At 48.2% G+C, this 27,152-nt stretch overlaps 1 protein-coding gene across 1 annotated transcript in view; it reads right to left on the bottom strand.

Annotated features, from left to right (window-relative positions):
- LOC311320842 (pleckstrin homology domain-containing family A member 5-like) overlaps positions 1-27,152 on the bottom strand; it is a 104,222-nt gene that overhangs the window by 36,258 nt on the left and 40,812 nt on the right. The window contains exons 4-7 of the mRNA XM_084452697.1: positions 15,286-15,369; positions 3,304-3,430; positions 3,052-3,156; positions 1,006-1,078 (exon numbers count right to left, since the gene is read on the bottom strand). Of these exons, the coding sequence (XP_084308823.1) occupies positions 1,006-1,078; positions 3,052-3,156; positions 3,304-3,430; positions 15,286-15,369 (389 nt within the window). The remainder of the gene's footprint in view (positions 1-1,005; positions 1,079-3,051; positions 3,157-3,303; positions 3,431-15,285; positions 15,370-27,152) is intronic.

Here is a 27,152-nt window from a genome sequence, read left to right as displayed (position 1 = left end):
AATACGACCATTTGCCGGAGCCGGGGAGAGCTACGGAAAAGAGAGTGAAGCTCAGTCAATAGCGGCTAAAAAAATATATATAAAAGAAAAAAAAAAAAGAGCATCTCTCACGCTTTTTGAGTCACTGTAGCACAAATGTATTTGCTTTGTTCATCTCCCCAGCGGGGAACAGCCAGCGTGTTGGCAGGCTAAGGGAGATGCAGTGGAGAGATTCAACTAGCCTGGGACTGGGCACAGAGGCTGGAGGGTCAGCGTTAGCGTTCGGCCCGTCCATGGAAGATGATGAAGGGAGGAGATCCTAGTGGTCAGTCTCTACGCCTTTTGGCAGAGGAATCAGAAAACTCGCCAACGTTTCCATTTCCATGAAAATGTGGGAATTTAAACAGTTTCCTTACACTGTGCATCTAAGCCATTCGAATCGTAGGCCACATCCTGAAACGTAGTATAGTGTGATCGCTGAGACAAGTGACCGGTTTCCTTCAATATTAAGGGGCTTAATCCAGCGTTTTGGGCTGGTTTTCTTGCATTATGCAACAGTGTTGTTGGCCTCATCTGTCCATGTGTGCTTTATGACCATCATTAGAGTGTGAGATGTGATTTACCACCCTGCCTTATCTTGTTTCAAGCTGGAGTTACTCCGGGGAAATAATAATCAAATGGCAACACGGAGGGGGGCAGGCTCCTGTCATTAACATGGCTCCTCTGAGCCAGGGCTGACAGGCTGCCTGCCTCAGTGACAGATTTAGAGACAAGAGACTGAACACACACACACACACACACACACACACACACACACACACACACACACACCTGCAAGTCAAGCCACACCGATCAATCAGCCCTGTCTACCTGTACTTCTGTCCACTTCACAGAGGTAAGACAAATAGTAAAGTCTCAAAAGTAACATCTTAAGTCTTCAGTGGTTTTGCAGAAGGCCAGGCCAAAGAGTTGTGTGTGTGTGTGTGTGTGTGTGTGTGTTGTTGGGCAGGTGTTCTTGGTACTCACCTCTGTAGTAGAACAGACACATGTCGGACAGCACGAACCACCTCTTCTTCCAGAGCTTCATCCCTGTGCTGTCCTGAGAGACGAGAGGACCAAGGTCACGCTGAAACCCCCAGCAGCACTTCAACGTAACAGCACCTTCACAGGGCTGCTGCTCACCTGATACCCACACATCATTAGAGGCCAACAACCCCATCATTGTTGTGGTTTTCTTGAGAAGGCAGTCTTTGTTTAATCTATGCTCAGGCTCATGTTACAAACTCTCAGCCAAGTATAGAAACGCCAACAACCACACATCTGGTGTTCTGGGGAGGAACCTGACTCGGGTGGTACAAAATAAATCAGAATAATGAAGACGGCGGTGAGCTGAGGTTAGTGTGTCGTTACTAACTAAACAAAGAACCGAGAACCTTCCCCCTTTAAGAGGCAACCGTTGTTCTGTGCGTTTGAAAATAAAGCCCTTGGGTTGAAGTCCTTCTCCGGTATCAGTCGATGCTGTGTTCAAAGGGCTTTCCAGAATGGCTGTGTGTGTGTGTGTGGGTGTGTGTGTGTGTGTGTGGGTGTGTGTGTGTGTGTGTGTGTGTGTGGGGGGGGGGGGGGGGGGGCATCAACAGCCTCAGCTCCTTTATTGGAAAGCTGACAGTGAAGTACTTCATCTAGGATTCCTCTCTGTGACCAGGATGGACAGAGGTTTTCAGCCACCCTGTCATTAAAGTCCAACTGCACAGAGATTGAAGTTTAAAGGGATATGGAAAATATTCCAACCACACGTGTCAATGAAGGGTGAGGGTTCTCCTGATGTTACATTTGAATATACAGTTCAGATATGATTACGCACACGCTACCCAATGCATTTCTATGCATTTAAACATGAGGCTCTTTTGTCTAGCACACCAGTGGGATGAAATTAAATGGCTTCCAATGAATTCCTTGAATAAGACCCCGGCCCCTTCGCCACCCTGCAGTTCCTCCCCTGGGTGTCTAGCTGGCCTAGTCTTTGATGTGCTGAAGGACGCCATGACGGCGGTCAGATCACACGCTGCTGGTAATATCAGGGCTTTTCGGGCGGGAAAGAGAAAACGGAGGCTTTCACAATGAATCAGCGTGACATTTAGCACTCTGACTTTTTTTCCCCTCCGACGAGAACTTCAACCGCTGACAGGTTTGAATGAGGAGGAAGAGTAACTGGCCTAATCCATCCAGATTAATGAGGAGGAAGAGTAACTGGCCTAATCCATCCAGATTAATGAGGAGGAAGAGTAACTGGCCTAATCCATCCAGATTAATGAGGAGGAAGAGTAACTGGCCTAATCCATCCAGATTAATGAGGAGGAAGAGTAACTGGCCTAATCCATCCAGATTAATGAGGAGGAAGAGTAACTGGCCTAATCCATCCAGATTAATGAGGAGGACGAGTAACTGGCCTAATCCATCCAGATTAATGAGGAGGAAGAGTAACTGGCCTAATCCATCCAGATTAATGAGGAGGAAGAGTAACTGACCTAATCCATCCAGATTAATGAGGAGGAAGAGTAACTGGCCTAATCCATCCAGATTAATGAGGAGGAAGAGTAACTGACCTAATCCACCCAGATTAATGAGGAGGAAGAGTAACTGGCCTAATCCATCCAGATTAATGAGGAAGAAGAGTAACTGGCCTAATCCATCCAGATTAATGAGGAGGAAGAGTAACTGGCCTAATCCACCCAGATTAATGAGGAAGAGTAACTGGCCTAATCCATCCAGATTAATGAGGAGGAAGAGTAACTGGCCTAATCCATCCAGATTAATGCCGGTTCTCCTTTCGGACTACACATCAGCCCCCCCTCCCGATGGAGAAAGACCCCCCCTGGATTGGATGTGCCCTGCCACCCCCCCCCCCCCTCTTCTTAAATATAGATATAAAGATATATATACACACACAGAGACACACGCACACACGCACACACACACGTAAACCAAACATTTAGAGCACAGCTTGGAGAGTCTGTGTGAGTTATGCAGCTCCTGTGCTAAAGGTGTGCTGTGTAAAAGCTCCTGCTCACTCACCTGTTTGTACAGCCAGGTACTCTTGGTGACAGGCGCATTGGGGTTCCTCCTGATGGAGTTGGATCTCTTCCCGAAATTGTGGATTTTTTTGGAAGGTCTTGAGGGCTGGGAATGGGTCGGAAAAGTGTAAACAACTGCATTGCCACTGCGATGGAAAATGCAAACTAAGGTGTGTGTGTGTGTCACTCACTCACGCTGCCAGCTGGGCTGCTGGTGTGTGTGTGTGTGTGCGTGCGTGCGCCCGTCACTCACTCTGCCCGCCGGGCTGCTGGGGCTGGGGTGTGTGGCGTAGTCCGAGCCGCCCGTGTAGTTGGAGGCCTCACTCATGGTGCTCAGAGGCCGTTCCTTTATCTCATTCGCTGGCCCTTTGGGGGTGGATCTGGGGGAGGAGATGGAAAAATGTGAGGCCCGAGCGCGGGACCCGCCTACGCCGGCCGGCTGGCCTCTACCACAGCTGACGGTCTGACGGTCGCTTCCCTCAGTGACCTCGGGGGGGAAGAGGCGCGTGGGCCACGGCCTATCCTGACTGGGCCTCTAAGGGTCCGATCCACTCAGCCTGCCTAGTCAGTCGGCCAGGCGGCCCTCAGCCCCTAATGGGATCTCAACATGGCCGCTATGAATCAAACCAATTACTTCCACCATGTCACAGAAGATCCATCGCCTGTCTCAAAACAACTTTAAATGGTCTGTGAGGTCGGGCTGACAAATTGAGCTGCTGCAGTCAAAAGAGGCGAAGGGAGCCTCAGAGTCGGGTCGAGTCGGTTCCCAGAAAAACTATGGTCATGCTGAAAAGTTTTACAAGGAAGAGGTTTTTATGCTCGGGTTTCTATGCAGCCAAACACCATGTGAAATAATATTAAGTTCTGTGTCGGGATGTCCTACATTCTTTAGGAGCGGTACAACACTGTGGTCTACAGGGAATGGTGCTAGGAAACGAGAGCAGAACAGAACTACTGTTATGAAAGAGCTGTCCGCTCCAGATATACCTGGTTCCAGGTCACTGAACAAGGACAAGACACTCTGGTCCAATCTGCACCCTACAGCTCCCCCCTCCCCCTCTGCCATACTTGACTTGATACAATAATTACCACACCACCTCCATACTGTCACCCCAGCATCTATACACCTCATGCCACGATCCCCTCCCCCCCCACACCCCATGAGTCTGCATGCCCCCCCCCCACATCATGAGTCTGCATGCTTTCACTAGGGAAGTACTCACAACTACATGTATGCAACACAGAGGGGAGTCAGAGTTCATGAGACGGCGGCGGGTGGTTCTGTCACATCACGCCCAGCGGGTGGGGTGGTCCTTCTGGGTTGCTCATTCTTGTGCAGATAGATATAGATATAGATAGACAGGTCTACCAGACCCACACATGACCCACCACACAGACAGCAAAATGAAACACAGGGTCTGTCCCAATTCAAGGGTTGCATCCTACCTAGGCCGGATTTGAAGGCTGCTACGTCACAGCGGGGCGACAACTGCTGTCCCAATTCATTCAGCCTACAAAGAGTCCTCCGAATGCAGCGCACAAATGCGGCCTACTTTTGACGAATTTGAAGGATACAACTGATGGATCCTTCGTGGCCTCCCTCCCAGAATGCGTTTCGGTCCGGATGAATTCCTGTACCAGCCGCCATTGCTCGGATTTTAAAACGTTTTTAAACCTCTTTGATGTTAATATTATTACGTTTTAATAAAATGTCATGCCTGATAGTACCACTATAGAATCCCAATATGTGGAAACTTTATCCAAATTACGCCTGTATCTACGAGTTTAGATAGACGATTTAGGTAGCCATTTTCTGTGGTGTTTCCATAACAACAGGACAGGTCGCGCTAAGTTACCTCAGGACAGGTCGCGCTACCGGCACACAGTGCGCTTGGCACGCGCTTGGGGCTGCCTAGGCAACAAAATGAAGAGTTGGGAAAACCTCCGTAGGCTAGACCGTCCCATTTCACAAAACGTTTACATCCGGCCTACCTGGCCTGAAGGACGCGACCTACGTAGACCGCGTAGGTTGCGACCTAGGTAGGATGCAACCCTTGTATTGGGACAGACCCACAGTTTGCCGCCGGCCGTCTTCAAGAGGGACCGGAAGCCGAAAGGTTGGGTTTAGAGGCGTAACACTAGGCGACCCAGGCACCCAGCGCGGCTGAGGCTCCAGACGGGGGCGGAGGGAGGAGGGGGCGGCGCGGCACCAATTACAGCCCGGTGCCCTCTTCTACCAGCCCCGCCCTGCTGCAGCCCTCCTGCGCAGAGGGAGGGCAGACGTATTCCCAGAGACGCGTGTGGCGAGCGGCAGAGCCGTGACTAATGCTCCCTCTAGCGCGATATCTATCTATTTATCTCTCATATATATGAGGCGATCACTCTCTTCCCTCCCCTGGCTTCTCTCAGATAGCGGGGCTTGGGCCTGGACTGATGGGCCAGTGTGAGTGAGCTCTCTCCTCAGACTACCAAGATCTCTTGGGGGAGGAGAGGGCGGGGCTCGGCTCGCCCCAGTGACAGGATAAATCCTCCCTGAACCAGAATCAATGGTGTGTGAGGTCGCTGAGGGAGGGAGGGAGGGAGAGAGAGAGAGAGAGGTACTGGAGGTGAGCGGCCGCTGCTCACAGCCCATCCCCCCCCCATCCCGTCCCCATCCCCGTCCCCCCCAGGAGCGTATGTGGGGCTTTGCTGCGAATTAACTCAGGGGCCCATAATCACTCTGCTGCTAACTGCCTGCTGCCGCACGCGGGCTGAGGCTGAGGCTGGGGCTGGGGCTGGGGCTGGGGGTGGGGCTGGGGCCGGACAGGAGCGCCGGGGGGGAGGAGTGGGGGTGATGTGGGAAATTATGGTGGATTTCAGCTCTTTGTAGAAGGGCAGCGAATACATTAAAAGGGCTCCCATATAAATTGCGAGGTGTTTGAAAAAAGAAAGAGATTATACCGCAAACCAGGCCAGGTCCAGCCTGGCTTATGTGCGTGGCTGGCTTGTTTCTGTTCAGGATTGGTAGGACGGAAGCTAGTCATGCCACTGAAATAGCTGTGTATTGAAATGACATGGAATAATGGCGGATAAATTAAGATAGGTCTTGTCGCCTGGACACATCAGTTCCAATGCTTCCAATGCTAATCCAGCACAATGAGCCAGTTAGCGCATGAGATCACAACAACTATCAGCAGCTTCCATAACATTAATGGTAGCGGTCAGTGGCTAAAGAAGTTACACTGATGATTCCTGTAATGTTAGCTATTTTGCTGCAATTGGTTCTGGACAAAAGTCATTACCTGCTGTATGCACTTCCCTTTAGGTGGTGAAGTAAGTAGACGGTAATATCTGAGAATGTCCCGTATGGGAGTCCAATGCTCTGACCACTACTCTACATGTAGAATTTAGGTAAGGGATAAAAAGGTTGGAGTGAAAGGATGAACGTGTGGAGGTTTGGGGTATAGTCCCATAAAGTCATCCCCACCGGGTCTTGAACCCTGATTTCCCGGGTGGGAGTCCAATGCTTTCACCGCTACTCTACTTGTGCAGTGGAAATTGGCGGGTTGATTTTGGTGTCCTTCTTCCAGTCCCTAGTGTGGGTTGGGGTTAGAATATGGGTTGGGGTAGGATCTGACCTATAAGGCAAAGGGTAAAGGTTGGAGTGAAAGGATGAACATGTGGAGGTTTGGGGTATAGACACATTAAATCATCCCCACCGGGGCCTTGAACCCCGATATCCCGGATAGGAGTCCAATGCTTTCATCGCTACTCTACTTGTGCAGTGGAGATCGGCGGGTTGATTTTGGTGTCTTTCTTTATTTTGGTGTGCTGGGACTACTGCCTCTTGTGGTGCCAACAGAGAAATGCAGGTCAACATTGACCGGAGGGAGGGAGGGAGTGACGACCGGACAAACGCTATCCTAGGTGCGCTGGCTTACAGCCACGCACAAAAACGAGTTTGCATTCACCAAGGGAGATGAATTGAGTAGTGCTGCTGCGCTGTAGTACTGATGGGTAGGGAAGCCGGGGTGTCTGGCGCAGCCCCCGGATGTAGTGGTCCCAGTCAGCCAGGCAGGGGTGAGCAGTGTCGAGGATTTGGCTGAGTAGGATTAACTGCAACCGACCCTCAGCTCTGCGGAGTTTCTGCCGGTCTTGAGTGATGCTTCAAGCCCCGGGAAATACGATGCCCACATACCCTGGGGGAGTCGGGACAACCAATTCCATTCCCCCCCGCCCCCCTCTATCACTGTCAAGACGAGGACGTTTTTCAGGATGTCACCAACGAAGCCGATATCGATGGGGTTAATGGATCACTCCCAATTCCAGCGTCTTCTGCTCTGGGTCTCTTTCAGGCCTTTCTCGTGTGGTTTGGCATCGCTCATCAGAGCATTAAGTCCTAAAATGGGATGTGGAGGTGTGCCAGTAGTGAGCATCAGTCCCCATTGTGAAACTCAAAACAGAGCTGCATAGCAGGGCACCTGACATTTTCCCTCCTGCTCATGAACACCGTCACTCCTGGTAGTAGGCAGAAAATTCCACCTAACGTAACCCAGTGGGTTTTTAGAACTCTTAAAAATCAGAAGGGCCACCATCGAACAGTGCAGCCCTGCTTTTACAGAGGATTATGAGTGTGCTCAAACACAAAACACAACGCCAGGCCAACAAAGCCATTCCACACAAAAAGGCTTTTCCGGACGTACAGAGGAGACCCCCTATAATGTGTGTGTGTGGAGGGGGGGGGTTGGAGAGGGATTAGAGGGAGACTGGGCGGCACATTGGAGAAGCTCTGAACCGACTGGCTGAGGGTGCAGTTTAAAACGACAGCACAGCATTTCTAATGAAACCGGGATGTGCTTTAGGACACTTTGTTTTGTTGGTGAACCGGACCTTCGAATTCATCTTCTAACAAAAGACAAGAGAGACAAGGCAAGCACAACTCACACGAGGACACACGTTAAAAATATGAAATGTCCATAAGAGCTGTGTGGGCTCTTAGGGCCTGGGAGAGAGGCAGTGCAGGCTAAACGTTCAATCTGTGGCATTTCCTTTAAAGTGACACAGAACAACTGATTTCTGTGGTGCTGACCGGTGAAGTCACGCTTTTTGAGTCACTGTAGCAGAAATGTGATTTGAGTTAGCAACCGTCCTATTAGAAAGTGCCACACGGTTGTGACACCTCTCAAACTGTTGTAGAGTCAACGTCAGAGTGTGAATCAATTAGGATCCTCAAAGCATCCCAGACCGCAGGTCTCAATGCTCAGTGATATTTAGCATGGGGTTGGAGGAAACCTACTCATAAGAAAAGTGAAATAAGTGAGAGAGTAGAATGTAGAAACTCTGAGAAGGAAATCATTGACATAATTAATAGTCTGAAAGACTCAGCTGCTGGACATGATGAGATCAGGCCAAGTTTAATTATTAAAATTAGTTATTCTATTATTAAGCCATTACCTTATACTTTTTCTAAATCCTTAGAAACTGGATTAATACCAAACAACCTTAAAATTGCTAAAGTTGTTCCTGTGTTTAAATGTGGCGACCGTAGTCTATTTAGCAATTACTGCCCTATTTCTGTTCTTCCATGTTTTCTTGGATAAGGTCTTGGATAAGTTAGTTTACAATAGAATGATGAAACATCTGCAGGAATGGAACATTTTGTATTAACACCAATATCGATTTAGGAAAAAGTATTATTCAGAAATGGCTATACTTCAGTTAATTGACAAAATTCATGCTGCCTTAAATAACAATGAATATGCCTTAGGAATATTTCTTGATTTATCCAAAGCTTTTGACACTGTTAACTATAACATCTTACTCGAAAAGCTGTTACACTATGGTTTTTCTGGAATTACCTATAAATGGCTGCACAATTATATTCAAAATCGACAACAGTTTGTCAACATTATCGGATGTTCATCAGAATTATGCCACCTTAACCTGTGGGGTCCCACAGGGATCAATTCTAGGACCACTCCTATTTCTTATTTATATAAATGACTTGTCTGCAGTTATCTCCTCTTTATTTCCAGTACTTTTTGCAGATGATAAACATTTATTCTTCTCGCATAGTGATCTCACTGTACCTAAGGCCAAAGCTAATTCTGACTTAGAAAATATTTCTAAATGGTTCAAATTAAACAAATTCTCTAAATGTAAAAAAAATCTAGTTTTATCATATTTATATCAAAAAATAAAACTTGTAAATCTGATATTTGCTTATTTATTGGGAAAAATAAAATTACCCAGGTCTCATGAACAAGTTCTTGATTGATCAATGTTTAAGCTGGACGAGTCATATTCATTTTGTATTTAACAAAATATCCAAGTCTATAGGCTATCATTTGTAAATGCTTAAGTTTGGTTCATCAGAAGTGTCTATTAACTCTTTACTACTGTATAGTTTAATTTACCCATACCTCACATATTGCAATATCATCTGGGGAGCTACTTATCCTACACACCTAAATAAGCTTCATATTTGCAAAAAGGATTTTGTAGAATTACAACATTTAGTGATTAGACTGATCATTCAGCTCCTCTCTTTAAACAGTTAAATATCCTAACTGTCTTTAATTTAAATAAATACTTAACTTGTATTTTTATTTTCTATTTTCTAAGTATTGTTTCAGCCTGTACTCAACCCCTCGCCTTGTAAAGCCTTCTTTCATTTTAATAGTGATATTCACAGCTTCAATAAGAGACATGCCAAGTGGTTAAATGTCCCATTGTACCTCACTGGGCTCTGTCAGTTTTCTATTAGATTCAGGGGGCTCAGTTATGGAACAATATTATAATCATATTGTATCTCAGTCAAACTCTCTATCATTTTAAACAGACTGAGAATGTACCTGATGAGCCAAACGTAATTTAATCAAACCAACCTGATGTTTGTGTACTGTATCTCTGCTTAACATGCTTCACTAGCTTGTGCACGCTCACTTGCCCGCCACCACACACATACATACCCTCTCACACACAGCACACACACCTTTTAATGTGTTTTTCTTTTTCTGTTTTACTTTATTTTTTTTGTGCCGTTTTATTTTCAGTAATTTATTTTACTAATGATTATGTACTAATGATTTAGAGGTGACATCGGCTTTATAAGCCCTTTGGGGTTTTCTAGATGATCACTTGCACAATCTCTTTAATTTCTGTTATTGTAATTCTCTGTTATACAAAAGTGCAAATAAATAAACAAATCTAAATCTTAAGTCCACAATACATTTTCTGTAGAAAATACAGTATGTCTACATATGGGACTTTGTAGTGTTCATCAAGTGAGTCCACAGGTTGAGCTGAGGTCAAGAGGTGTACAAAGCACTGACAGTTAATCGGTCTCATCATGGACATTTTTAGTTCAACACTATATGGTTTAAATACTCTATGGTTTAGACACAAACATATCTTGCAGGACTTTGCCAAGCAAATGCAGAACAGGACGTCATCACGTGTTTAATCAATGTGTAACGACACAGAGCAAAGAGAAACCAGAGACATGGGAGGTTTACATGAAAACAGACGCGTGCTGTAGAATAACACATAGATCCATTCAGGCCTAGTGTATAATTATTACCTGCTAAACAATGGGTGAACCAGTTTCCCACAATTCATGCTACGGAAAAATTAAGAGAGGTGTAAAAGCTGATTAACCATGAACCATTAGCTGATAGCATCTGAACAAAGCCATTAAAGGAGATAAATGTGCAGAGCAAACATGGAAGCACGTTGAGCCGTGTTAGGATTGTATTGTTGAATCATGTTCAACTACTTCCATCCTACTCGTCTGTGCTGCAGCTGGCTTCGTAAGACCATCCTGATGTCGCAAGCTCACATTCTGTTCTACACAGATCCGTCTGGCAATGCCCGAGAGAGACCCTTTGTGTTCGGCCAACATTTTGCTTGTGGAAACAGCGACCAGTGTACTTGATGATGAAAATCATAAATATAATGTTTGATGAGGTTGGTGCTGATGCTGCAGAACAGCATTTGTATTAGAGCTGGTGGACAGAGATTTATTGAAAGGGTTTAACTGAATCCAAGCATTTTCTCTGGGGTAGATTAATTTTCTCTTCATCTGCCTGTGTTTGAAGGCTCTGCTGGTAACGTCAGTCGATACGACTGGTTGCCCCGTCACTCGAGGCCCCTGTGGTCGATCGACACAGTCACGGCTCTTCTCTGTCCTGGCCCCACAGTGTTGGAACGAACTGCCCACGGATTTCAGGGCAGTGGAGTAGCTGCCCATCTTTCGCTGCAGGCTCAAAACTCACCTCTTCAAGAAGTACTACCAGGATCCTACTGTAGATCTTAAAGGAGTAGTAAAGGGGAAATGCATGTTTAGCCCTGTTTTAAGGTTACTTATGATCATATACAATGGTTCAGATCAAAACGTTGACAAAACTAGAACTTTTGAGAAAGTCTGATAATTGCTCTACCACCATTTAGCTCATACAATGGATGTGGGTGGACACCTTGAAAAATCATTCAAAAACATGTTAAACTCTCGATTTCAAAGACAAGAAGCTCACCGAGGGGGCAATTGGTGTCCGTTGGTGTTCTGACATCAAATTCGCTGCACAGTATGAATCCTGTAGGGTTTTATTCATCATTTTATGAAATCCATTGACTTGTATTGAAGCGACCGTTGTAGATGTGTAGATCAATCCGCAGAGGGGATTCAGGAAGCGGAACTACTTACGGTAGCTATTCTTATTGATAATGTTGCTAGGCTACCTAGTTTGCGGAAGTTTACACACGTATGTGCTGCGACTAAATAGTTCTATGCTAAATATTTAAAAAAGCCTTTCCAGATGAACTAGAATCTTACTTTATGGCGAATTATATGTCAGAACGCCAACTAACACCTAGGTGAGTTTCTTGTCTTTCAAATTGAGAGTTTAACATGTTTTTTGAATGATTTTTCAAGGTGCCCACCCACATCCATTGTATGACCTAAACGGTGGTAGAGCAATTATCAACGTTTTGATCTGAACCATTGTATATGATCATAAGTAACATTAAAACAGGGCTAAACATGCATTTTCCCTTTACTACTCCTTTAAAGCATCTATTGTAGGGATCAAATGATTCAGAATCAATTAATGAATCCCAAAATCGATCTTTTATTTAATGAATGAATGAATAAACGAAGGAATGAATAGTTCATTAATTCATTTAATGATTCATTCATTCATTTTTGGAAATCAGTATCGATACCCAGCCCTAGTATTGATGTGTTGCATAACTTGGCAGTCATGTAATTAAGGTTACAGCTAAAAAAAACTGGTTTTAGTAACTAACCGAAACGATATTGAATCGAATCGAGATAATCGATTCTGAACCTTGTGAATCGGAATCGAATCGATTCTTGAAATTCAGATCGATACCCAGCCCTAATCTACTGTATGTATATTTTGTCTCTTAGTCACTTGTTTAGAAAGGAGATGCACTTGTGAGCTCAGCCGAGTAGTCTGACTGACTACCTACATTAAATACAATTTATATACAAGTCCTTTTGGATAAAAGTGTCTGCTAAATGACAAATATAATGTAATGGGTAGATCCAATCGCCGGCTAATAATTTTGATCAACAGCCACTGGCTGTACTCTTGTACAGACGGTAGGTGTGGCTAAGTGGCCAGGCTGATCCGTGGGGAGAAACAAGGCTAATGTGTTGCTGCACATCTGCTCCATCAAGGACTGACAACTGCCAGGAAGAGCCTGGGTCACGCAGGGTCATCGTCACTCTGTTGTGACCATCTCCAGACAATAGAGGCTGAACAACCTGCTTCAAAGGCCCAAACCAAGGCCGCTTACGTCACACACAGACGTAACGCAGAGTGGAGATCGACTGCAGGTCAAGTGGAAGTTGTGGTTTTTAAGTCCACGCTGTGAGTTCATTGTAACGACGGACTCAGAGGAGTGTCCTGACAGATTGATTGATTGATTGATTAGCAGCAAGCGTGACCTTTAGGAGCATTCAAAACAGCCTTCTCTTGGAATAACAGTGGAGAGCGCTGAAATTGATGGACGTTTCGTGCAGTGGGCGAAGCTCTGTTTCAACAATCACCCCGGTGACAGAGCCTCTGACTCATACATCACACTGGCTGGAGCTGTTGCAGGATGTTTACACGGAAGAGTGATCAAAGGCAGGGCAGCCTACTGTTATTACATTTTTTTGTTTTATTTTATTTCATATAATAGATTAACACACAAAAACAGAGTTGTCAGAGAGTGTCAGAGACAATCTTATTAAAAGAGAACCGTTTTAATCCAGACTTCATCCAATCCTTTATGGCATCATAAATTGTGACATTTCCAGGATCAAAAACTAAAGCTAGGTAATCTTTTTTCCCGCCCAGCTTTTTCTACACAGGGTCAGGGTCAGATGTACCGCTTTATTATGTTCAGGCAAAACACAGCCTGCAGCTGAAATGGTGGCGTAATAATGCACCTGACAGCAAAACCCGTGTTATGTGGCTTACTTCATTGTTACATTAAGGAAGTTGACCTCCAGAGCAAAACGTACATGATGTGGATGCATGTTTTTAATGGGATGCATCAAGGGCGTGATGCAGAGGTTAAAAATACTGATCGTAAAATCTGATAATGGATGTCTCTGGCTCATGGACGGCTCACGGCGTGAGACGCAGCAGAAATGTGAGCGATAATTGAGTCACGGTGTGGGGAGGAATGTGTCGACGGGAGGCAGTCTGACAGTCCTGGCACAACACAAACACCGCACCAGGCATTTTAATCCGTCTCTGCTCGAGCTGCAGGAACTCCAATATGAATGCGGTGAAATCACAGAGCTTGCAATCTCACATTTTCATTTGAGAGGGAAAAATGAAGCTCAGTTTGGTTAGCCACACAATGAAAGTGCCCGCAAATCTTTTTGTTTCCTCATGCATGATGGAAGATTAAGATGCTTGAGCAATATCACACTGTTTATGGGATGGTGGTCATGATTTACGCTTGGAGGGTTGGGCTATGTTTGGAAGCGATGTACAGAAGGTCCGCACATTGGGAAGGAAATAAATAAAAGCAACCATTTGCGATGGCTATAATTACCTGAAACAAATCAAAAACAAGCTAACTTAGGCCACTGGCAACCAGAACGCACAGAATTTTGGGGAGGGGAAGAAAGACTGACACTTGAGCTGTGAGAGCCGCCATACTGGGCTTAAGGCTGGGACAGTTGGGGAGATGGAGAGTGATGGGCGGTATCCTGTCCTCCTCCACATGACTACTTTCAAGTTGGGGGTGTGACCGTCGTCTAGCTCAAGCCAAGAGGGCCGTTTAGGGGCTAGGCCGTGTCTGCTTGGCAGGAGAGGTGAGCCCAGCTGACCGTGAAGAGGCCAGAGCAAGATAAGACTTTAATAATCCCCAGAGGGAGGCGGGGGGGCGGGGCGATTCGGATGTAACAGCAGCATAAAAAAAGACAGCAGAGCTTGAAATGATCAGTGCACTCCCTCTGTCTCTGGCCTGTCTGAACATCCAGTCATACAGTGGCCCCAGGAGAGAATACCTGTGTGTGTAACTGGCCCTAGGCAGCCAAGGCTGGAAGTGAAGAGTGAAGACTGGGAGTCTTTCAAGAGTTAATCACATGTTTCCGGAGGTAGTGAGACTGGTGACTGAAACCGAGCAGTTGTTTTTCCCCCTGCAGCGTAAGGTGACTGGACCCAAATTGAGTCATGTGGATGGACATGTGATGGCTTTCTGCTGAAAGCAGAACAAACAATCCCATGTATCCCTCTGATAGTCTAACATCAAGAAAAGTGGTTGTAGACGACTGGGAAGGGCATAAAATCACGGTCAGGTCCAGAAGAAAGGAGGAACTCCAGGACGCAGCACCCTGTAAACATCAGCAGACCAACAGATGCCTACTGGGCCACAATGGCTTATCTATTCTGCCTCAGCTCCCAGGGCAATTATCAAGATGGGTGGAACTATGCAGTGAGGCTGGGGAGAAAACAACCCTATTTCATAGCATAAGTGAGACTAACCCCTGTGAGAAAACATGGAGCCAGTTTATAGTTGGAATTTCTCTGTTACGCTGTCAACTATGGACAATGATGTGAGGACACAGTAGAAGTATTCAACTTGCATGGGGACAAATTGTAAACCATGGAATTGTTGTTGCCATGACGAACACTTTAAGAGTTGTTTGACGGTGGAGCCCGCACTGCGTTACTGCACGCCGGAAAAATGTCGTCTGGTGACATTCTAAGAGCGACATGAAGAGACTTACTGTTCGTTGACGACAAAGATGCAGTTGTCTTGTGAGGGAGAGCCCGAGACAGGATGCTTGCAAGTCACCTTCCGCTCATTGTGGCTAAAGAGAGAGGGTGAGAAGAAGAGAGAGAAAGGGACACAGAGAGAGAGGGAGGGGAGAGAGAGAATGAGCAACATTAGAACACCACAGTCATTTAGTCCTGTCAATACCGATCGGCCTACCTGCCATCCTCCCTCCATTGCTCAGGACAGGAGGAGATGAATGGGATGCAGGCAGCCATGAAACCCTAATCACCTATTAAAGAGCACAGCAGGCCACAAATGAAGGACAATCTTTGAGAGAGTGTGGCTGAAGTCAGGGGGAAACGTAGGCGAGCTGACGCTGGGTCCTGGGAGGGGGAAAGCGCATTCTGGACAGCGTTGACTGAGATTTGCAAGGCACTTGACCCCAACAGTAGCTCATAATTGTGAGTCACTTCTGGTAAATGACAGATCTCCATTCCGGAGAGTGTTGACTCAGTGCGGGATGATCAAACTGAGCTATGCCAGAGAGGGAATGTATAAGTAGGGTGAAAAACCGTCTAACCCAACACATCCTGCATCACTCTGGCGCCCGCCCACACACACACACACACACACACACACACACACACACACGCACCTACCGAAACACCAACACACACACACACACACACACTCGTCACACTCAAACACCCAAGAGGGAAATATGGAGATGAGCAGAAAACAACAGTAAGACCTTTGTATTTAAACCCTCAACCGCCTGGGCAGGCAATAAACCCATCAGCGAGAATCCTGCTCGTAAACATGGTTGCGGAAACGATATAAAACAGTAAGTGGATTAAATAAAGGTTGAATCATATTAAAGTCATGGCCCTAGTTCAACAGTGGAGAAGGAAACACCGGCCAGCCAGGAGAACAACATGCTGTCCCATGAAAACCCTTGTTGACATCCACCGATTGTTTCTGCGAAAAAACAAAAAACCAAGAACTCTGTGGACGTTAAGTCAACAACCAACAAGAGTTAGGCCTGCTACAGTAGCAATGGATCACTGCACGTTTAGAAAGTCAAATCATGCAACGCATACAGCCTTGAAGTCTTAAGCCCAAGGCTCTCCCCCTCTCAGCAGAATACAGACCTGGAGCAGTGCGTGGTACTAAACTTCAACATCCTTCTGAGGCGCATGAGCTCCCGGTGCTTCACACACCGGTGTCGTTGCAGTAAACAGTCCGCTCGAGTACGCACACCGACTCCCTAGCGGTCAAACTCCCGTACGCACACCGACTCCCTAGCGGTCAAACTCTGTGCGTTTTGTGTGAGTGAATGCGAGAGGAGCCGAGTGACCCCAGCGTCTGGTGAGGCTCGCTCCAGCCAGCCCTACCCTGCAGTCTCCAGCCTGATCACACGGACGCAGACGCTCCCACCCACCAAGCTTGTGGTCCAATTACAGCCTCCTCCTTAAACTCACTTCCACACAAACATGATTAGAGCACCGGGACACAGCGCAGCACACAGGCAGATCAGGGAGGGTGTAGGAGGAGGAGGAGGAGGAGGACTGGTCTGGAGCCTGACTGGGACTAGCAGTGGGACTGGGACAGAAGTCGTCTCTACCAGCAGCGGCAGCAGCAGTCATTACAGAGACACTGGCCCAGTTGTCCTAAGGAATCAGCGACTCTGCTGCTCAACTTGTCCATTTCAAACACCGTTATTTGGATAGAGCATAGCCTGGGAGTCAGTTGAACAAGTTAGCTCCTGATCGAGAACCTGTTAAGTAACTTCCAATCCGATAAAGTACAAATTAGGCTGGGCAAATCCACGCTCATTTGATTACTTAGCTGGCGAATTACATCAGAGGCGGGCTCTACAGCAGTGCGGAGCTATGCTGGTAGGTCCTATTGTGTTCATGAACCTCTATTACACCAAGAATCGACAGTAAACAAGACCAGGGCAGGCCATCTGCTTAGGACACACCACCCCAACCGGTCAAGAAATGAAAATCTACAGTACTACAGCCCAATTTTAAACATGGTCAAAGGCGTAGACAGAACTACTCCACATTTCAGCTCGCCGGGCCCTGTAGATACTAAAAGGAGAAAAAGAGTCCAGTTAAAGTCAGAGCCGTGTCCAAAAATAATACTGCCTTTAAACATGGGCTGTAGCCTACATTCAATTGAAAAGAGCAAATAGTACAGTGCGCCTGAAATAGGGGGTTGAGTTTCAGCTGAGCCTGAAGTGCAGCCCTCGCCCAAGCCCCAGCCTGTAATTACTGGAGGCACTGTTGGCAGCTGATCACTCTGTGCGGTCTTGGGGCAGACGAACGGCAGCGTTTGTCTCTGGTATCCCCTAACGCTAACCCACGCCTAGACTGCAGCGCTGGTATCCCCTAACCCTAACCCACGCCTAGACTGCAGCGCTGGTATCCCCTAACCCTAACCCACGCCTAGACTGCAGCGCTGGTATCCCCTAACCCTAACCCACGCCTAGACTGCAGCACTGGTATCCCCTAACGCTAACCCACGCCTAGACTGCAGCGCTGGTATCCCCTAACCCTAACCCACGCCTAGACTGCAGCGCTGGTATCCCCTAACCCTAACCCACGCCTAGACTGCAGCGCTAGTATCCCCTAACACATGCCCAGACTGCAGCGCTGGTATCCCCTAACCCTAACCCACGCCTAGACTGCAGCGCTGGTATCCCCTAACCCTAACCCACGCCTAGACTGCAGCGCTAGTATCCCCTAACACATGCCCAGACTGCAGCGCTGGTATCCCCTAACCCTAACCCACGCCTAGACTGCAGCACTGGTATCCCCTAACACACGCCTAGACTGCAGCACTGGTATCCCCTAACCCACGCCTAGACTGCAGCACTGGTATCCCCTAACCCTAACCCACGCCTAGACTGCAGCGCTGGTATCCCCTAACCCTAACCCACGCCTAGACTGCAGCGCTGGTATCCCCTAACGCTAACCCACGCCTAGACTGCAGCGCTGGTATCTCCTAACCCTAACACGCTTAGACTGCAGCGCTGGTATCCCCTAACACACGCCTTGCGACTGCAGCGCTGGTATCCCCTAACCCTAACCCACGCCTAGACTGCAGCGCTCTGTACTGAATGGTAGCAGGCTGGGCGGAAGGATGGACGAGGCCACGGAGGCCACGGGATGAAAGATACATGCAAATGAGGGCTGATCAAACACTTTTCCGCACAGGCAGCAGTTCTGAGGTTGGCTAGCTGTACAGCAGCCTGCTGAGGCAAGAACTTCCTCATTAAGGGCCTGCAGCGTGTTTGGCTATTGCTAGTGTAAAAAAGCATGGCATGTACCATACTAATGTAAACACTTATGTTATCCAGCACCTTTAGTGAGCGCTAATGCTCATGTGAGGCAGCGACCTCCTCAGCTCCTCTCCCACCGTACATGCTTCCCCTGGAATAAATCCAAATGGAGCCTATCTAGCCTGTTCTCTGGAGCGCCAACACAGCCCGACAGGTAAGAACAGTTGTCAGGGGCTGGAAACAGAAGAAGCCAGAGAAAGGAAGGACTTCCAGATTCATGTGAGGCTTTATGTTAGTTAGGTGATTTAAATCGATAGATAAGCGTGCGACCGAGCGCCGAAGCGCGGGCAGCTGAAGGACACTCGGCTCTTATCTGAGATGAGGCAGTGGGATTTTGTGTGGATCCGAGTGATGCTCATCTCTGCTGCTGGTGCTCACATTAGTAAACAGACTGAGTTCAGCAGCAGACATCTGTAGTTAATGAACCAGAGGAACATGCAGGAAGACATTTCAGAGGGAACTCTATATGTAGATCACTTTGACAGAGGGGCAGTAAAGCCTTCAAAGCTCTTAAGTGAAGACACCGTCTCCATAACCAAGGGTCAGCAGGAGCTCTTTGAACCTCAGGAGACACCTATAAAAAGTAAGTAAGTATTGGCAGATGTGTTGATTGACACGTGTGCATGGCTAGTGTTTTACGAGGCTGTTTCGTAAGAACACATCAAAGTGGTGAGGCTCCCGAACCTGTGGACGGCAGCCATTTTGAGAACGTACTCAATGTCCCCAACTTGATGCATGTGACCAGATGACTGACAATCCTCAGAAAATATGGTGACTGTTAAGTGACTGATGGTCTGTGGATGGCAGCACGCCTGGTGTTTGGGAAGGCTGGACATGAACAAAGGGACAAAAAGGGCAAAGGTTTTCCCTCAGCCTATGGGAGGTAATGGAGACTATACACACTAGTCTCCATTGCATTAGTCACTTAGCTGATGCTTTTATCCAAGGCGACTTAATAGGCTCTGTGCACCAGCTCCACTACTTCCTGAAAGTCACTTGGCATCTTTATTTCCTGTCATATATGATTGGCTTAAGTGATTAATCAGGTGTGCGGAAGACCCAGCGCCAGATCCAATCATATTGGACAGGAAATAAAGAAGCCAAGTGACTTTCAGGAAGTAGTGAAGCTGGTGCACAGAGCCTATTGCATTTAACGTAGGAAAAGCCAATTTAGTACTACTCACCAAAACTCAGAAGTGCATCTCCTTTCTAAAACAAGTGACTAAGAACATAATCTAGTGCTGAAGGCAAAGAGCAAGACTAGCAATCTCAAATACAATACAGTAGGTGCAATAGGAGGATCTTGGTCGTACTTCTTCAAGAGAAGAGTTTTGAGCCTCAGATCCTCCTCTCCTCACTGTTCAGGGTGGTGGTGCTCCACCTCCTCCTCTCCTCACTGTTCAGGGTGCTGCTCCAGCTCCTCCTCTCCTCACTGTTCAGGGTGCTGCTCCAGCTCCTCCTCTCCTCACTGTTCAGGGTGGTGGTGCCTCAGCTCCTCCTCTCCTCACTGTTCAGGGTGGTGCCTCAGCTCCTCCTCTCCTCTCCTCACTATTCAGGGTGGTGCCTCAGCTCCTCCGCTCCTCTCCTCACTGTTCAGGGTGGTGCCTCAGCTCCTCCTCTCCTCTCCGTTCAGGGTGGTGCTGCTCCAGCTCCACCTCTCCTCACTGTTCAGGGTGCTGCTCCAGCTCCACCTCTCCTCACTGTTCAGGGTGCTGCTTCAGCTCCTCGTCTCCTCACTGTTCAGGGTGCTGCTCCAGCTCCAGCTCCTCCTCTCCTCACTGTTCAGGGTGCTGCTCCAGCTCCTCCTCTCCTCACTGTTCAGGGTGCTGCTCCAGCTCCTCCTCTCCTCACTGTTCAGGGTGGTGGTGCTTCAGCTCCTCGTCTCCTCACTGTTCAGGGTGGTGCCTCAGCTCCTCGTCTCCTCACTGTTCAGGGTGGTACCTCAGCTCCTCGTCTCCTCACTGTTCAGGGTGGTGGTGCTCCAGCTCCTCCTCTCCTCACTGTTCAGGGTGGTACCTCAGCTCCTCCTCTCCTCTCCTCACTGTTAGGGCGGTGGTGCTCCAGCTCCTCCTCTCCTCACTGTTCAGGGTGGTGCCTCAGCTCCTCCTCTCCTCACTGTTCAGGGTGGTACCTCAGCTCCTCCTCTCCTCTCTGTTAGGGCGGTGGTGCTCCAGCTCCTCCTCTCCTCACTGTTCAGGGCGGTGGTGCTCCAGCTCCTCCTCTCCTCACTGTTCAGGGCGGTGGTGCTCCAGCTCCTCCTCTCCTCACTGTTCAGGGCGGTGGTGCCCCAGCTCCTCCTGTCCTCCACGGGGCTGCGGGGTTCGGCTTCACATCAACAACAGGAGGAGCAGAGTACTGCTATTCTCTCAATCATATTCACTTGGAGCCTCGGACACCAGAGTTGAGTTACCAACAGTACATCGGAATCAGACTACTAACTCTGTATAAATACTGTAGTTATTTTACTAGGAAACCATTTTGGAGTCTTGAATCTAGCTCACTTTTTAATGTGTTGATGGAAGGGTTCAGCAAACACTTAAATTATTTAATTCCAGCATCTCTGAATCACTGAGCTTGGTCTACTGCATCCTATTTAAACTGATACACCAACTTGCTTTCAACGTCACAGTTTCCATCACGTGTCACGCTTCTAATTTTCAATTCAATGCAATTTTCATGCCATAATCGCAAATGGTTTCCAATTAAAGATTATTCTAACCATGCACATGCTTTGTTGCCTGTAAAACAGTCAATAAAAATACAGTTGGTGGACTTAATCAGGGTTCTGAATTAATTTATTGTTGAAAACATTTTCAATGGAAAACAAAACAAGCTCTCTCCCCAGCCTCCAACTAATCTGAATGCAAGATGGCTGTGAGAGAAGCTTGGAAATGGCTCTTTCTACCAGAAGACAGTCCAGGCTATCACTCAGCACCAGCAGGGGAGCTAGGGGAAAGGCAGGCAGGCGGAGTTAGCAGGGAGCTGAGGGAGTGAGTGCTAGTCTCTCACAGTCACCCGCTGTTAAAGGCAGGAAAATGATGAAGGAGGAGAGAGGAGAAAGTAGCCTACATTTTCATCCACACCCGTGACCTGAAACTGAAACTGAAGGGCAGATGAAGATATTTTGGGATCACAAATGTGCCCTTTTCTCGTCATATCAGATCATGACAAAGCTCACACCACACCATGCGAGGTTGGTTGGGTGCTGCTACTGCACAAGCTCAAGCAGTGGATTCAGTCCTACTTCTGCATTGTGTCCCAGGCCTACTAGGCACACGTAGAGAGAGAGGTGGTGTGCATAGCAGAAAGCACATCTGTTTGGCATTTAACCAGAATCATCCCACCACCACACAAAGCACATCCGTTTGGCATTTAACCAGAATCCCACCATCACCACAGAAAGCACATCCGTTTGGCATTTAACCAGAATCCCACCATCACAGAAAGCACATCCGTTTGGCATTTAACCAGAATCCCACCATCACAGAAAGCCTCCTCTCTTGCTCGTTGGTCTGCTCCCCTCATTCCACCCAGAGCAGAGCAGGCGAGGAGCCTGAGGCCTCTCGCCCCTTATCCTGAGAGCTTCTATATACACACGCTTCAACACACAGGAATTGATTTCTCTTTTTAACTGAACACACTTTCTAGCGGCGTTAGGGCCTCTCATTCCCGTTCCAGTCCCGCCCTGCTGGGCCGGAGTGGTGTGAGGCAGTAGGAGTCAGAGCTAGTCGAACTCTCGGGCAGCCCTACCAGGGTATGGGAAAATTACCATGAGCAATTGCCTGATCAAAATTAGACCTCGCAGGTCAACAGAGCAGCAGTGTTATTCTCAACTCCGGGGTAAATTAAACCCTATGGAGGGAGTTTCATATCTTCCAATATCAATCATTACCTGTGCCCATTACACCTTATTTATGGTTGCCTGGTTGGTTTATTATTGCGGCAGACAGGACTAACTACAATTAAAATCAATTATTTTGCATGCTGACTATGTAAAGGTAATTCAAATCGAAATATAAAAATCTTAAACAACAATCATGCTAAAGATTCCTCCAAGAGAACATTACCTCAAGGTAAGCTTCCACTCGGGATTTCTGCCAAACACACTTTCTTTAAACGCCAATCAAATCTCAAAACAAAGCCATTGGGAAATAAGGCTCTAGTTAGAGCCCGTAGGAGTGTAATCCCGTTACACAGGAGTGAACTTGGCCGCTGCATCACATTCACAACACATTGACATGCCGCAGGAGCAGGGAGTTCTGGGTAGAGCTCACAGCTGAGGTGTCAGGTCTGGGCTAGTGCTTCAGTTGAGGTGGAGCAGGGAACGAGGCTGCAGTCTGAACACCGGAGGGACGTCGGACTGGGGCTATGCATAGCCCAGCCCCCACAACACCTGGAGTCTAAGGCAGGACCTGCTGTGTATGTGTGTGTGGGGGCGGGGCAATAAAAGCCATAGAACAGAGAGATAAGGTGTGTGTGTGTGTGTGTGTGTCGGGGGGGCAAGAGCCCACAGAAAATTTGCAGTGCTATCAAGTTTTGCAGCAGATTTTGCAGCAGAATGCCAGTGATTAGGCGAACCCACAATGATGGCGTAGGCTAAATTCAGCGATTGGGGAAGCAAGCATCTAGATACTCATTCTAATCCTAACACCTGGCCTTGAGACAGACCAGCATCCCGGCTGTAACAGAAGGAAGGGAGAACTGTGACTTTCACCTCTGACTTATCCATTCACCCATGCAACGCACAGCAACCCATTATCTCATTCTGCTAATCTGATTTTACACCAAGAATTAAATTAGCAGACATGTTGATGTAGCGACGCGTCGATCTGCATTGTGTGTGAAGGTCACACAGCTGAATGGATTGAGAGATCGAAGGAGATTTCACCGCCATGGCAACTGCCCCTATAAAGGAATAAAAGCTCGTCTCACAAGAGTGGCATTTGAAGAGAATATACCAGGGAGGGAAGGGGTGGATGCTGGGAGGAAACTGTGATGCTCTGTTATAAACATACTTCCTAGAATGACCACTACCACATTGTCAAGCAAGCAGAGCTCCTAAAATGGCTTCTACTCAGCAGGCAGGAAATGCTAACTTTTTAAAAGATAGGCCTGTGTTTACAACCGATGCACACCAAACATTAAACCAACCACACATCTCCATTTTCCACATTCAATCATACTTCAGTGAACTTCCCCCCCGTTAGCGAGTCAATTTCAGGCATCATTAAAGACAGGCGCGGGTTGGCATTTAGTCTGTCTCTGGCTGGTGGAGGAGTGTGTGGGGAGGGAAGCCCAAGGTCAGTCTCGGGGAGTATTGATTTCAAAAACAGCACAGCAGTCTCTATAATCTTCTTTACACACGTAGTTTCTTATACTGTCATCACTACAGGAGGGCAATGGGTGCATTGCACTGACATCCTTCACGTTTTATTAAAAAGCCTATTAGTGTTCGCTGCTGTCTTTTTAATAGGTTTTGCTCCGGGCCCATGCCACGTGTGTCAGATTTGGAACCGAAGAAAGAAGTTGTCATGGCCTCCTCGGTCGCTGGTCTGAGAGCAGCCACACAACACGTGGGACATGGAGGAGGCTGGTCAGAGACAACAGGCCGGCCAAGTCCTCCAGAGGCTCCTCCCCTCCAACAGGACTGCGATTGTTGTTGTGGTTCTGGAGGGCTCTTGTGTGTTTTCACCTGCGTCTGTGTGGGAGTGAGGAGGCGGAACGGAGAGCTCAGCCCGTGGGGCATGCATAGATTTATTCGGCACTTTCAACCAGCAGCAGTTTACAGAAAGGCTGCACTATTAACCGCAAATGAAGCCTCAAAACGGCAAAGTGTAAGAGGGAGGAAATACTACTTTAGTGTGTAACAAGAAATATGTACGCCTAACAGTATTGAAAGTATATTGTGAGCCTTTGGCCAAAAGAATTGCTTTAGTGGGTACAGTATTGATAGAGGGGCAAATGCCACAGTGTGTGTTCTCATCTACAGAGCAGAGATCAGTGGATTGATGGAGGATGGTTTTAGACGGATCTGCACAAACAAAGCCATACTGGTCCAGCCATCATTAAACATGTCTCTAATACCATTTAACCAGGGAAGTTGAGGAATTGAGAGCAATTTGGGTTGATATTAAAACCCCAAATCAAAACTGTGGTGAGAAGTATATAGCTAGCACACCCCTCCCCCGTGGTCTGAAACTAGGAAGCCTGCAGAAGCTGGAAATTTAAGTCTAAGCAAAAATGCGCTTTTAAAATGGGGGGTGTACATCTCTCTCTGGTCTCATTCCACTGCTGTCTGATGTAGCCTGCACCTCTGGCCAACACGCCCTCTCTCTGTCTCCTTGATGTCTGGGCTCTCTCAGTGAGCGCTGGCCTGCTAGGCCCACCCCAGGAGGGAGCGCTGGCCCACTAGGCCCACCCCAGGAGGGACGGAGCACTGGCCCACTAGGCCCACCCCAGGAGGGAGCGCTGGCCCACTAGGCCCACCCCAGAAGGGACGGAGCGCTGGGCCACTAGGCCCACCCCAGGAGGGAGCGCTGGTCCACTAGGCCCACCCCAGGAGGGACGGAGCGCTGGCCCACTAGGCCCACCACAGGAGGGAGGGAGCGCTGGCCCACTAAGCCCACCCCAGGAGGGAGCGCTGGCCCACTAGGCCCACCCCAGAAGGGACGGAGCGCTGGCCCACTAGGCCCACCCCAGGAGGGAGCGCTGGCCCACTAGGCCCACCCCAGGAGGGAGCGCTGGCCCACTAGGCCCACCCCAGAAGGGACAGAGCGCTGGCCCACTAGGCCCACCCCAGGAGGGAGCGCTGGCCCACTAGGCCCACCCCAGGAGGGAGCGCTGGCCCACTAGGCCCACCCCAGGAGGGACGGAGCGCTGGCCCACTAGGCCCACCCCAGAAGGGACAGAGCGCTGGCCCACTAGGCCCACCCCAGGAGGGACGGAGCGCTGGCCCACTAGGCCCACCCCAGAAGGGACAGAGCGCTGGCCCACTAGGCCCACCCCAGGAGGGACGGAGCGCTGGCCCACTAGGCCCACCCCAGGAGGGAGCGCTGGCCCACTAGGCCCACCCCAGAAGGGACAGAGCGCTGGCCCACTAGGCCCACCCCAGGAGGGAGCGCTGGCCCACTAGGCCCACCCCAGAAGGGACAGAGCGCTGGCCCACTAGGCCCACCCCAGGAGGGACAGAGCGCTGGCCCACTAGGCCCACCCCAGGAGGGACAGAGCGCTGGCCCACTAGGCCCACCCCAGAAGGGACAGAGCGCTGGCCCACTAGGCTCACCCCAGAAGGGACGGAGCGCTGGCCCACTAGGCCCACCCCAGAAGGGACAGAGCGCTGGCCCACTAGGCCCACCCCAAGAGGGCGGATTCCAGTACTGATGCAGCTCTCTCCTCCTCTCTGAATGGAGACGAGGTAGCTGCCTGATTAGAGTGAATAATAAGTCACCGCATTCATTCATCTGCGCAATCCCTATTGTTTATGCTGCGTTCCTTTTGTACTGTATGGGAGCACCGGATTTGGCGCCTATACGAAGCCTATCGTCTGAGATTCGCGGTCTTTAATATTATAGTAATTTAACTTATGCTATTCAATGATCAGGGGTGCACGGCACATAGCCACTAAAGTGTGCTCATATTAATTAATGTAGCCTAATCATTTGGTTTGTGAGTCAAGACAAGTCGGACGTGACGGAGTCAAGACAAGTCAAGACGTGACGGAAATCTGTGCAACAATGGGCTATGACTAGATTCCAAGAGGTGTGCTCGCTTTCACAGTCTAATTGCCGAGTTGAACTCTGAAGGAAGCAGACCATTAAATTCGCAAAACATAGGTGTAAGTATACTAGTATACATCCCAGCAACTGTCACAAAGTACCCCGTGTTTTAAATAGCCAAACCAGACTTGGAGCGAGATGCGCAACAAGTGAAAATTGGCTTCCGCTGAATGTTGGTTAGAACACTTTCATAAATGTACAATTCGTCTAGGCTAATTTTTTGCACGGTAGGCTATTATTTCTTTCACTTTATTATTTGCATCATTCTTTGTGGACCAATGTTTGAATACATTTGCCTTTGGACGTTATTGCCCTCTCTGACATCCGCGGTCTTTATGTGAAATCTAGTTTTAGCCTACTGAAACATTACAGGCTATAGGCTAGCCTACTCTTCTTCAATTAAACAAAATAAATCACATTGATATCTTTGCAAAGTAATAAGCTGTAAGGACAGGCTGAACTACCGTTTTGCACTGGCAAACTGTGTGACAGACCTGCGCAAGGCGTGCAAATTGGCTGCTGCTGAGTGGTTGGAAACATCAAGAATAGTCATGCATCTTAGCTTGCATAGTTTGAGAAACATCCTCAATTTTTCTAACTAGCACTTGTTGTAGAAACTTGGGAATCCTGTTTTTAGACTAGTCATGTAATCGGTTACAAAACCACCGTCGTCATCTGTGAAAATAGTCGCTGCGCACATCCCTACTATGCACTGTACTTGTGTTTGTACTGCTGTTGTTGTTGTTACTGCTG

Source organism: Borostomias antarcticus (assembly GCF_949987555.1).
Source record: "Borostomias antarcticus genome assembly, chromosome: 18".
Classification (NCBI taxonomy): Eukaryota; Metazoa; Chordata; class Actinopteri; order Stomiiformes; family Stomiidae; genus Borostomias; species Borostomias antarcticus.
The sequence above is the reverse complement of the archived record's forward strand: the minus strand, read 5'-3'. Positions and strand labels throughout refer to the sequence as shown.